The sequence below is a fragment of the Lactuca sativa genome, chromosome 4 (assembly GCF_002870075.4).
Source record: "Lactuca sativa cultivar Salinas chromosome 4, Lsat_Salinas_v11, whole genome shotgun sequence".
NCBI classification, from domain to species: domain Eukaryota; kingdom Viridiplantae; phylum Streptophyta; class Magnoliopsida; order Asterales; family Asteraceae; genus Lactuca; species Lactuca sativa.
Genome location: NC_056626.2, coordinates 39756026 through 39770134, shown reverse-complemented (window position 1 = coordinate 39770134; position 14109 = coordinate 39756026). Strand labels below are relative to the sequence as shown.

Below are 14109 nucleotides of genomic sequence, written 5' to 3'. Positions count from 1 at the left end.
TATAAAATTAAGAAGAAGACATCATACCAACAATTCGACATCAAGAATTAGATTAAATGTTACCTCTTGGGAGACATTTGGATTATGGCTCTTGAGATATTTCTTCTTTTTTCGTTCATACTTAAGATTCCTTGACTTTTTGTTAGAGTGCCCAACTTGGACAAGTCAGTGGTGTGACTTGATGTTCGATACTCACCCACCTATATTTACTTTTATAACGAATTAGTTATTGTGTTTCTATTTTTGTTTTCTTAGCTACACCTTATGTTATTATGTTTCCATTTTTGTTTTCGTAGTTGCACTTCACAAATTATGTTTACACTTAAATGTGTGTATATGATATCGTTATTATATTTCTTTGTAGATATTAACAAACGAATCTCCTGCACTTTTAATAATTTATTAAGTTGCTATCTTACTAGATAGTTGTCACGAATTGCTATTTGGCAGATTTGACCTTTTAAAATCTTAAGTTTTAAATGGTCCGACTTTTTAATAGCTCTAAATTTTTAAAAGGTTAGAACAAATACAACGCATTCTTTTAAAAATTGAAAGTTTGTTGAAAAACCATCAAACACAATCATCCATTAATTGAAACCCGATAATTAAAACTCTACCTCTTAAGTGAAAAATTAATAGGCTACCAAAAAGACCTAAGATAAACAAATTCTCCCTAAATAATATGCGAATTTGGAGTCATCAAAATCATCCATTAAGGCATTAACAACAATCACATCCATATCATATCATCTTTCTAACATGATTCTTTCAACTCGTATTAACAAAGTCCAATACAAGGGCAAATCACAACACGTTACAACCCAAACACAACATAAAGAAATATGTACAACAAAACAAACTCTACCTAAATTAAAAGAGTCTCCAACTCTCAACAAAGAGCAACAACTTCTCTTGCTCTCAACTTTACAACTAAAAACAGCAACCAAACATAACCATATCATCTATTTTTACATGTAAACCAACCCTCAATCACCCATCACTCAAAAGCAAGAACATTAACGGATTGTTCAGAAACCGAAGCCAATCCCTTCATCAATCTAGCAATCTCAACAGTGTCATCAAGATAATACTTAGCTTTACTCGGTTTATTCCCAACTGTGCATGCAAATACTTCTGCCTTTGAAGATATCAATTCACCAGAAGCCACAGAACTTGTAATCACTTCAAACATATCTTCATCCGATCGATCATCTCCTATGCACACCACAAAATCCGGTGTCATTCCCCTCTCTTGCATTGTTGTAAGCATCCGTTTCGCCACCAATCCTTTACTTACACCCTACACAATTAACACAATTTTAAATTCAAAAAATACTTGCTTTATTTTACCAAAAATTTGGTAATTTTTGTGATTATGGAAATAATTTACCTGTGGTTTGACCTCGACACTACTCTGGCCTCTTTTGACTGTAACAGGTTCGTTAGCAAGCACGCTTTCAAGATGATCTAAAAGCTCTTTAGCTTGACAAGATCCAAAATCAGGATCCGCATCTTCATAAGACCACACTAAAGCTGTTTCTTTATCTTCAATTGTTGATCCATCCGTTGTTTCTGTATAAAGCATCATAACTGGTTCAGCATTTTGCTTCCACCCACATTCTTCAAATTGTACACATGTTTCCCATTCCTCATCTCTCTTCGACCTATACATAAACACTCACTTATGGATTCTAAATTTAATCACAAAAATGATAAAATAAAATGTTATATTATTATATGTACCTCAAAAAACAACCATGTTCGGCTGCAAGCCCGAGTTTCTCACAATCCGCAAACCATTCCTCAAGTGTATTTCTACTTTTAGCACTTACAACAAAAACCATATTATTCTTATCTCTACACAAAGTATTAAGCATTTCGATGGTTTTTAAACTCGGACTCTTGTCAATCGAAGATTGTGGCATCAAAGTCCCATCATAATCCAACAAAATCGCGCGTGTTGTAGTCCGTTTATAAGCCGAAACAATATGTTCCATTGAAAGCTTCCGAAATTCCAAATCCAAAGCAACAACCCGAAAACTCAACCCGAATCCAATCCCCCAACACCTCCTCCTCACATGATCTTTACATGTCCTTTCCAAATCTTGATAAAAAGATCGTGCCCAATATCCAACATCATGACTACTCACATACTTATAATGTTTCTCATGTCTCATTTGTTTTTCACCTTCGCTTAACTCCAATGCACAATCCATTGCATCGGAAACCGCGTCTATGTTCCACGGGTTGACCCGAACCGCTCCACTTAAAGAAGGCGAACACCCGATGAATTCAGACACAACTAACATCGATTTCTTCGGGGTTGACGGCTCTAAACCTAGGACTTTATCGAGGTTGTTCGTTCCTTGACGGCTGATGATGTATTCGTAAGGGATTAGATTCATTCCGTCGCGTACAGCTGTCACTAAACAGCATTCGGCGGTTACATAGTACGCGATCCGTTCGTAGAATTTTAACGGTTCGTCGATTAAGATAACCGGGTCGTAACCGGGTCGCCCGAATGACTCGTTGATTCGTTTTACGGTTGAGTAAGTTTCGGTTTTTACTTCTTTTACGTCTTTTCCTGTTCCTCTTGCGGGATTTGCTATTTGGACTAAAACGACTTTTCCTTGCCATTCTGGGTGTTGGATTAGGAGTTGTTCCATTGCTAATAGTTTTAAGGAAATGCCTTTGAATATGTCGAGATCATCGACTCCTAGTAACATTGTTTTCCCTTGTTGTTGGAACTGTTTAATGAGGGAGGAAACTTTGGATTCGGTTTCCGGAAGGTTTAATACGGATTGAAGTTGTTTCATGTGGATTCCAACTGGGAGGATTTTGATGCTGACTGTACGTCCGTAGTATTCTAAACTTATGTAACCTCGTTTTGATTCGTATGAAATTCCGAGTAATCGACTGCAACATGAGAGAAAATGTCGGGCGTAGTCAAAAGTATGGAATCCGATTAGATCTGAATTTAAAAGGGCGCGAAGAAGTTCTTCGCGAACTGGTAATGTTTTGTAGATTTCAGAAGAAGGGAAGGGGCTGTGTAGGAAAAACCCGAGTTTGACCCGGTTGAATCGTTTTCTCAAGAACGTTGGTAAGACCATGAGATGATAATCATGGATCCAGACGAAATCGTCTTCTGGGTTTATTACCTCCATGATTCTATCGGCGAAGATCTTGTTGACAGAGACGTAAGCTTGCCATAAAGAACGATTGAATCTACCTCCAAGATCAGGGGATAATGGTAGCATGTAATGGAACAACGGCCATAGTTGTTGCTTACAGAATCCATGGTAGAATCGAGTGAAGAGTTCCAGTGGTATAAAAGTCGGGACGCATTTGAATGTTTCTAAGAGGGTTTGAGAAACTTCGTCTTGTTCGTTTGGGTGGATTTCTTCTTTGAGACAACCGACGTAGATGACATCGATTTCATCGTCTCCGAGGCCATCTTTTAGTTGAAGAAGAAGGGAATTTTCATCCCAACTGAAAGTCCAACCTCTTGAACCATCGGTTTTCCGGTGAGCTTTAATGGGAAGCTGATTAGCTACTATGATTAAACGATCATGCTGGACTGATGAAGATGATATATCGGAGCATACACTTTCTGAAGGGTCGTCGTCTAGATCGGAAATTATGCCGGCGACCGTCATAATACGGGGCATTTGCCGTGACATACGAGTAAAAGACGGCGAGGGAAGCTCACCGGAGGCGAGATCTAACAAGTTTGAGTATGATCTTGACACCATTTTCAGCTACACACAACACTGAGAAACAAAATCAAAAATTATGATAAAATAAGTTCTTATCAGCTCAATTACATCAAGAAATCGATATTCCCTACCTAAAATCATCACTAGAAAAAAGCATGAAAAGGGGGGAAACAGAAACACAAAACTACAGTTAATAAAGTAAAAGGGGATTCAAGAAATTACCTCGAGGAGAGCATAAACAGCAGCAAACTTCAAAAATATAATTATGAAAGATAGTTGATTATCTATGGAACAGTTAGGTAAAAGTGAAGTTCAACTGGGAATATCTGATACGTAATGAAAATGAAAGAAACCCTAGACGGATTTGTAGATCAGAAAAACCGAACTAACCTACCCACATGGTAAAGATGGGAGGAAGGGTAATAATATCTCTAGAAGGAATCATTAATTACACCAAATAAAAACAAAACACAGATGAGGAATTTTCTTGAAAAATCAGAAGAAATTTTACCAGTTCTCTTTTGACCTTTCTCTATCCCGGAGAAGTGAAAGACGAGAGTGTTCTTTTTAGTGAGCTTTATCATATAATACAATTTCTTTTTGCATAGTGGAATCAGGAAACTTAGGGTTAATCTTAATCATATGAAAATATAATAAATTTTTTATTTTAATATTTTAATCAATTTAAAGACAATGCTTAAGGTGACACTTGTTATGATTTGTATTAAAATAACCGATAACCTGTTATCAGATGATTGGCAGAATTTCACTGACTTTCTTTCAAAATAATTTGAGTCAAAATAGGAAAAAGTATAAGGAAAAAAAAATTTGTTTTCTTAGAGAAAAAAAACATATAAGTTGAATAAGAAGTTATCAAAGTTTACTTTTTTTTGTAATTTGACTTTATATGTAGATAATTAATTAAAAAAAATGAAAGCTGATTAAATTAGAAGAAAAACAATTAAAGTGCTTTACTCTTTTTTAATGTAATTTGACTTTATACTAAAATAGTTACGAGTGTAACCAAATGTTCCTCCAATATTCATAATCTACACTCTAGTCTCTAGGTCATTCAATTCGAGTTTCAATATTTGTTTGTTTTTTTTGGAAAAAAAATTGAGCATTTATATACACGGGTAGAAAGACATTCTTGCAAATTGATTGTTATTTTAGAAGGGCTAAAACCATCTACTCATTCTCTCATCCTCCTCCTCCCAAAAAAAAAAAAAAAAAAAAAAAAACATGGATTAAAATATACAAACGAAAATACATTTTTTCACAGACATCTTACAGGCAAAAGAATAATAATATACTTGTATTACTTAAAACAAACACATATACACAAATAAACATATGTTTTTTTCGGTTTCTTTTTCACAAACACATACACTTCCTTTTTCTTTTTTCTTTTTCTTATTAATTTAATATATTAAAATAATAATTAACTTTATTTATTTAGCATCATAAAACCGAGGTTTTAATATTATCTAAATCATTTAAATAATCAGCTAATTTACTTAAAGCTTAAATGTTGAATTTTTGATAGACAAAATTGCAAAAATGGTCTCTGTGGTGTGCATTTTTTTGGGGTTTTAATCCAAACTCCGACTTTTTTGGATTAGTGGTCCTTTTGAGCTAGTTTCCTTGCGTTTTTTGTCCCTCTAAATAGTGAAATGATTGTAATACCCTTGGGGTATTTAATTTCCATTTTTCTTTCAATTCTTTTTAAATCTAATAATAATATATTTATGTTAATAATTAAAAAAATAAGAAAGGGCCCACATTCTCTCTCTCTCCCCACTACTCTTCACTGTTTAGGTTCATAGCAGCTTCTTCCTCTTTCAACTTCTTCTTTTTCTGAATCCAAATGGGGTTTTCTTCGATGCATATGGTGTACAAAACCGATGGAATCCCAAAATCTCTCAGGGAACAAAACTCGATGTCGGTGTCCCTTCCCCCATTTGATTTTCAGGAACGCCATTTGCAATCCTGAATACAGAAAAAAAAAATACAGAGTATAAATGAAACGAGGATATCATAAAGTAGATTCAATGTGATACATACGTGAAGTTAGCAACGGGAAATCCAGCGAAGAACGCATTGCCTCTCAACTCGTTTCGATTTCCATTAGTCTCCGTGGATGTCAATTCATTGCCTCTCAACTCGGTCCGATTTCCATTAAACCTCAATCACCCATAAATATACTCTGATTCAATCTCCTTGCTTTTAAACCACACTTTTGCTTATCCTATAGGGTTTTGAGGAAGCAGGAAAAGCATGAGGCGAGGTGTTGTTAGGAAGAACGCTGCATAAATCTTGCCCGCCAACTGTTCGACCAAATGTATGTGTTTCTGATTGAGTTATGATCGACCAAAGGGAAGGGGCTGTGAAGATCGACCGAAGGAGATAGAGAGGTCTTTTGGTGGTTACTTCCTTGTCTGATTAGAAGAAAACACAAAGGGAGGGAGAGGGTGGAGCAAATCGGAGGCAACACAGCAGGTAGTGGATGGAGACAATGGGGCTACTACCTTCGATCCATAGTGATAGCGGGGGGCATGGCGTTGATTGGGGTGGTTTTGTGCGGCCGATCGTGAAGAAATAGGAGGGGTCCGTCGAGACCGGTGCTCCTTTGTTGGTCGAATCTCGTCACTGGCTCTCACGAATATACTGGAGCAAAGCAGCTGCAATGGGTGGTTGGGCAGTGGTTGAAGCAGGAAGAATGTCCATTGTTGCTTTGGCTGAGAGAGAGAGAGAGAGATGTGGGCCCCATAATTTTTATTAATAAAACTTTAAATTAAATAGCAAATACCATAAAAAATGTATTAGAAGGGCATTTTAGTCTTTTTAGTTTTCTAAGGGACCAAAAACGCAATGAAACTAGCTCAAAAGGATCACCAATCCAAAAAAGTCATGGTTTTGACCAAAACCCCATAAATGCATACCACAGGGACCATTTTTGCAATTTTGTCTTTTTGATATTTAGCCCATAGTTTCCTTTATTTAACTATTCAATACAAGTAAAGAATTCCAATTAAATTCTTTAAAAATTTTACATGTTTGAAAGACATGGTAGTGCAGAAGACTAGAAATATATAGCTCAATTAATGAATGAAATTGCTTTGTAACTAATTCAAAAAATAGAATGAACAATTATATATATATATATATATATATATATATATATATATAATATTATAGTTGTATGAATTATATTTCAGTGTTGAAAAACTATTTTATATTTAAAAAACCATTTTATTTATATTTAAATTTATTTTAGCAGCACGTAGATATTAAAAAACAAACAGTCTTCTTCTTGCAGTCTACAGATGTATGTAGACTGCATACATTTTGTCACTTAAAAAGTAAACAGCACCTTACATTATGTAGTTGTTAACGAATGCTTATTCTAACTCTTCTGAAAATGACATATATTATCCATGTTATTGGTGTAGTAATGAACCCAAATCTAGTTTGTCTAAGGTTATATGCTATACTTTTTCCACGAAGGAGCATAGTCTATGTGGACATCAGTTACGATTAGGTATATCTCCCCAAAAATGACGACACCCGTAAATGTTAACCATGTCTTCAAGCCATGTGTTGTCTTTCTCATCTTCCTTCCCATCTTCTCCCTTCCATTTTCTTTTTCAACTAATATATTATGCTTTAGGATTTGAACATTGCTAAGATAATAGTATAACATGGTTTCAAAAAATTAACAAAAGATTGATGAGTAAATGAGACGGCTCTAATGTGGTCCGATATGGGTAAAGAAGAAAAAAAACAACATAAAGAGTGTTTTGCTAAAATGAATATATTTATAATGCTTTGAAGAATAATTATATTTAAGGATATTAACAAAACTAACCCTTATAGACAAGGTAATTAACAAAAATAACATCTTTTCTGTATTTGAAAAATACTCACTTTTTTCGAAAAAACGGGAATTCCATACCACTTATGATTGTTTCCGAGTTTGTGATATTTGACATACAAGTATTCTGAAATCTAATGTACAGTACATGAACTAGATACATTCTAAAAGCAACATTGTACATTCCATGTATTATATTGCTCCATATTATATATGTTTTTGTGTCAATTCAAACAATGATATCAACTTTGATGGGTTGATTAACTTGTTGGCTTCCAAGTCTAGGTTAAATATTAAACATAGGTATGCAAATTATTGACAACAATGATGTCAAATATCTTGCATTGTAGTTAGTATGCCTCTTAACACATGACAGTTGTTTGTTGTTAATCATTATATGGAAAGAGGTATGAATTGATTTATAAGGGAAAATCGTTCTTGTGGCAGTGGGTTGTTTGGTACTGGGAGTAACCAAATATGTAATTTTTTACATACGATATTGATTCGTTATGTGCTTATACAATGGGTGTTGTTAGGTATAAAGCTAAGAAAGTTTCTCATGATGTTGATAAAGCAGCAAACGATTAGGCAAAGTTGATGATGTAGGTTAATAATGAAAACCTACGTGAACCCCGGAAATCCATGGAAAAGTTCAAGAGTTTATTACATTTTGATGATACTTAATCTAATAATGAAGAAACTTAACATTATGACATACTGTTTCAGATAGATTCTATTATATTGTTTTGAACTCAATCTTGGAGTTTTCAGATTAGATCTTTATATTCTAGACCACCTTAAATATTTTGGATACACCTTGTACCCATCATTTAGCATTCCTAATATCAATTTATATTGAAAACAAACCTAATAGTACATGTGAGTTTGATCCCAAACGCAACAAATATGGGGCTCAAGGGGTAGAGTCAATGTCGGTTCACTCATGAGTTTGGGGCAATACTGTAAAAGGTCTACGGATTTGCAGATTTGGAATGTAGTCGAAAACCATGTCTCGAAGCAAATAGATTAGTATAGAAAGTAATAAATTTACTAAGGTTGATACCATAACCATGTTTATTACACAACAAAGTTGATTCCACGATAAAGTTTATTCCTCAACCAAGTTGATTTCCATGACCAAGGTTGTGTTGATGTCTTTGCAAATCCAGAAAAACAGTTACACCCTCTAGATAGACAGCTATAATTTTCCAAAAACTTATTTTGTCAACCTTACCGACATTATGTTTATAAATAGAAATGAAACTTTGGATTTTTTTTGTCTCACTAAAAACAACCCATATGATCTAATTATAGTGTGTCTTCAATTTTTACTTAAAACTGAAAGTGACTTGATTAGTTATCCTAGATTGAATTTTAAGAATTCATGTGTCTAGGATCGAAATATTAATCAAAGTAAATGATTTTATAAAATCAATCAAAAATCAAGATTCAAATGTGTTAGTATAATAACAAGTTTATTGGACTCTTTTAGTAATGAGCCTTTTATTTAGCCATTCAACTATATTAACCCTAAATAGTCTTTCTATTTATACTCTTATTTATCTTTCTTTATATTACATCTTTTACTGAATAATGAAACTCTAGATGTTTTCACTCAAATTTATTATTTGTTTGTCGCCTCTTGTGATGCGAATTGTTATGTATCGTTGCTTTAATGCATATTATTTTGTGGCTGCTTCAATGCAGATTGTTTGGTTTCTTGCAGTTGCGGATATAAGTGTTGGCATACCTGCTTCTTATTTTCGTTTCTTGCAAGACAAAATCCCAATGTTTGTTTCTATGGTATTGTGAGTTTGGGGGGGGGGGGGGGGGGGGGGGGAAGGGTATCTTATTGGGTTATTGTAGTTATTGACCTTTTATTTAGCTATTTAACTAAATTAATACTAGATGGTTTTTATAGTCTTGTTTATCTTTTTTTGTATATTATACATTTCTTCATCAATAAAACTCTAACTGTTTTCTTTCACTAAATCTTTACTAGTTTACAAAATTATAATACGCCACAATTTGATACCCAAATTCAAATAGTCATACGACCGACTTTGATACCCAAATTCTAACATAAAACACTTATGTGGGGACTAACTACTGAGGAAGAAGATATCGAAAACTCATAAGGCTATGGAGAGTAGAGTGCGATAAGAATGACATGGCGCCTATATGGTATAGGGAACACCGCCCCCCTATGCGGTTTGGGGAGTGCAGTTTGAGGTGTGCGGCTATTCTTGGGAGCGCTCCTCTCTCTCACTCTTCCTCCCTCTCTCTATCTCTCTCTTCTTTCTTTTTCCTCTCTTCATGGTGTACCACTCCTTGAGTGTGGTAAGGGATTGTGGCAAAATCTCCAGCCTAAGAAATAGAAAAGGGGAAACATCCTTATTTTAGTTTTACTCTTATCTATATGACACAGGCAACTTTTGGATACTCGTGAGATTAGGAATAAGGGACAACACTAATACATTTCCTATTTTAGTGACGAAAAATAAAATAAAATAGAAAGTTAAATCGACTACGTGTAAGTTTAACACGTTTAAAGATTCTACATCGATATCCCACTCAAAACAAGGTTGCATTTTCAGCACTAGTATAGGATAATTCATTGTTGTTTACGGATGGGAGTTTTGAAATTTCTTGTTGGAGCAATGTACCAAGAAAGGTTAGCTTTTTTTTTTAATAATCTAATACTCGTTATATTATTAAACATTGTAACGAATATTTTATGAAATAATGTCTAAACGTCAAAACAAACTTTTTGTTTTTGGTAGGACATTGATGGTATGGTTTTAGATAAGGCTTTTACCAAAAAAAAAAAAGGACATATATAAATGAAAATTTCATATGCGTTTATGACAACATAAAATTGTTGCCACTATAATGCATTTCTATAAGAGGCTATATTGAGAAAATCATATTCTCGTTTCTTTGATTCAAAAGTTGTGTTTATTATCCCCACCGATACCGCGAGTGTCGCAAAGGGAATGGAATTGAGAGCTGTCTTATTCTCAACTATTGTTACATTGAAATGTATGGATGTCACAACTCACAAGATGTTGATTTTTAATATGATTGTGAAAGTAATTAAATCTAAAAAAGACATTATAATTTTTTTCTAAGAACAAATAGACCCAAAGAAAACGCACAAAGTGATCGTGAACGATAATGTAATATGTATTGCCAATAGCACTTTAAATGGTAGAAGTACATACATCCTAATGATAATTTTGAAATGTAAAACTATCTACATAATTGGATTAACTAAATAGTAAACGAACGTATTTTTTCACTTTAAATGGTAGAAGTACATACATCCTAATGATAATTTGGAAATGTAAAACTATCAACATAATTGGATTAACTAAACAGTAAACGAACATATTTTTTCAATTGTCATGTAGGACAAAAACTACAATTATTATATTTTGTAAGAGGAAATTGATTACTAAAAATTAAATGTTGAAAATCATTATGTCTAAGGTGACTAAGACGTTGATGTCAATGAGATGAACCAACGAAAGAAAAGCTTGAGGTGTTGGATGAGTGACTGGATAGAGGCCGCCCTCTCTATTACATCACATAAGGATTTGTTTGGTACAAACACTACTAAAAATAAGCCTTTAATAAAAGCATTCTGACGATTTCGGAATTAGAGGTCGGCACAACAGACTCGGACGTCAGTGAAGGTTTTTCTTAATCGTTTTTTCTACCTCGTCCAACGAAAGAAAATGATTGGACTACGGTTCAAGGTAAGAAATGCTAGTATGTATTTCAAAGATTAGCTAGAGCATTTATACAAGATGGATTCAAAAGAAGATCAATCGGAGAAAATTGTAATCACAATTTATGACTCTAATTTTCCTTCTCGTCTATCTATACGTTAATATATGTGGACGAGTAGGTGTTGTCGTTGATGTTTTTATTGGAAAGAAGAAGAACAAGTTGGGCCAAACTTTTGCGCTTGTTAGATTCATTAACATTAAGAACCAAAAAATTTTATCGGAATCTTTATGTAACATTCAGATAGGAAACTTACACATGCATGCTAACATGGCTAGGTGATATTGTTATATTTATACATATATTTATGCATTATTTCAATACAGTTGAGTTATATTTTGGTTAAATACAAAGATATTCGGTACTTATATAGTTTAAATTCTATTTTTTTAGCCAAACTAGCATTCTCAAGGAAAAAGGATTGAAACTAAAGAAGTTGGAAACTTGGAGGTTGGCACATGCGAATAAAGGAAAAGAAGAGAAGAAATTGACCATATAGAGAATCCCACGTCGTGGTCGCTTATATGTCACAACGTCGCCACGTGTCCAACATAGAAGTTTCTCAGGATATGCATGGAAGCCTTGGCGTATATGGGATCAAGATGGTTCGCACGTCGTGGCAGACTATTGGCCACGACGTGGAGACGAATATGTCGAATTTCAGAGGATGCCTGGAGAGCGATTCTACAAAGCTGCAATTTTCTTAGACCAAAAGCAACCTAAAACCTTCTTGGAGGCTGAATTCGATCGGAGAGAAAGTTTTAGAGAGGCTAAAGCAAGGAATCTACATTAGTCTGCCACGACGTGGACACCAATATGTCGAATTTCAGAGGATGCCTGGAGAGCGATTTTACAAAGCTGCAATTTTCTTAGACCAAAAAGCAACCTAAAACCTTCTTGGAGGCTGAATTCGATCGGAGAGAAAGTTTTAGAGAGATTAAAGCAAGGAATCTACATTAATCATTCGGTTTTACTAGATTTTACAATGTTTAACCTAGTTTGCTATTTGATTATGTGTTTTTCTGATGTAATCACATGCTAATAACCCTTTGCTTTCATTTAGATTAGAAGAACCCTAATATTATGTGTTAATTTCTACTTTTATGGATTAATGAAGTTGGTTTTAGCTTGTGTTTAGTAGATCGGATCCTAGCATGTTAAAGTTTCTATCTTTATTGCTTTCCCCCTCAAGTTTTGTGTAGTTAAACAGTCGTTTATTGCATGAACTTGTTTACCTAGTTTTTTATGATCATTAAATTTATAGAGTTAGAGATTGACCATATTCTAGTATAAGTGGTAAAGTTAGTTACTTAACTGTGTTAGAGAGCATTATTACATCATAATATGAGCTTGATGGTTTAACTTGATCATAGATAGATACTCCTTATATCTATTCACGCATACTCCAAATATATCTTAAAATCAATTTTGTGTACTTAAATTTCATGATCATTAGGGTTAAAGTTCATAGATTGATATATGCTACTTTGTCTAATAATGATAACTAGTAACTTCTAATTCGGTAACAAATAGAATTAATACATTGCTTGAAATTAAACATAGGAAAAAAGGAGGAGGAAGGGGGGAGGGGGATTCTAGTTGTTTTCTTTAACTAAAAGTGTTTTTCGTAGACTATTTTACTTAAGTTTTTATGAACTTGAAAAATTAGATAAAAACATCCATTTTAAAGTTTGTTTCTTAGGTTAGTTTTTAGCATTAATTTTTCTAACTATAATTTATTTCCATGTAATCAACTCCTTAGTTACTCTACTTTACTATTATGTGACTAGGTACACTGTCTATTTGTGTTTTAGTTGAGTTGGATAATTAGGATTATAAATTTTAAAAACTTTGTTTCATAAACACATCAAGTTTTTGGTGTCGTTATCGGTGATCGACTTATTTTAGTTGAAAGTTAATTTTCTAGTAGTTAATTATCCTTTTTGAGGGGTAAAATCCACAAAAAAAAATATTTTTCTTCTTTATTTTAATTTTTTGTTGAACCAACTTCCACGATGTGGCAATCTACTTGCCACGACATGGAATTTGATGTTTTCAGTTTTTTGTTTTTATTTCATTTTTGTTCATTTTACACGTTTATTTCCTTTTTGTTTCAGTTAGAACGTAAAAAGTGAACCCGACAACACAATGGGGGACATAACAACAATGACGATGGAAGAAAACAATCGTCATATGAGACGATAATGGGTCGAGTCTAGTACCACCCGAAATTCCAGCCGCGACGAACTTTGAGCTCAATGGTCACATCCTTAATATGCTCAAGGACATATCATTCTTTGGGAAGGACCACAAGGACGCATACAGGCATATTGACGAGGTGTTAGAAATTGTAAATTACTTCAATATACCAAATGTTACATGCGATGCGGTGTTTCTAAGGATGCTTCCAGTTACGTTTAAAGGAGCAGTAAAAGATTGGTTGAAATCACTTGAACCTAGAGCTATCACTACATGGGAAAAAGATTAAAAAAAAGAGTTTATTCAATAATTTAGTTCACCTTCAAAGATTTCCAAATTGAAGAAAAATATATAAAATTTTCAACAATCTGATGGTGAGTTATTATATGAAGCATGGGACCGTTACAAGGGATTGCTTCGAAATTGTCCACAACACGACTTGAATGTGCAACAAGAGATCTCCATTTTCTACAATGGGATCAACATGTGCACTCATTAACTTTGAGATTCGTCAAGGCTAATAACAAA

The 14109-nt window shown here is 33.9% G+C and overlaps 1 protein-coding gene and 1 non-coding gene across 4 annotated transcripts; both read right to left on the bottom strand.

The window, feature by feature from the left end:
- Window positions 1-749: 749 nt before the first annotated feature.
- On the bottom strand, window positions 750-4316 carry LOC111917721 (alpha,alpha-trehalose-phosphate synthase [UDP-forming] 6). Of its 3 annotated transcripts, none has more exons than XM_023913386.2 (4): window positions 4228-4316; window positions 1744-3770; window positions 1391-1664; window positions 750-1300 (listed from the first exon to the last, which is right to left on the bottom strand). In XM_023913386.2, exons 2-4 carry the CDS (start codon window positions 3750-3752, stop codon window positions 998-1000), a joined length of 2586 nt encoding a protein of 861 aa, XP_023769154.1. In that variant the 5' UTR covers window positions 3753-3770; window positions 4228-4316; the 3' UTR covers window positions 750-997. The 3 variants fall into 3 exon arrangements, with proteins under 3 accessions (XP_023769154.1, XP_023769153.1, XP_023769155.1); XM_023913385.3 differs by lacking the exon at window positions 4228-4316 and adding an exon at window positions 3939-4215; XM_023913387.3 differs by lacking the exon at window positions 4228-4316 and adding an exon at window positions 3939-4215 and having other exon boundaries at window positions 1744-3758.
- A 9599-nt stretch (window positions 4317-13915) lies between these two features.
- Window positions 13916-14022, bottom strand: LOC111917772 (small nucleolar RNA R71). Its single transcript, XR_002859004.1, has one exon. It is a non-coding gene; the product is annotated as a small nucleolar RNA R71 (small nucleolar RNA).
- Between the last annotated feature and the right edge of the window lie 87 nt (window positions 14023-14109).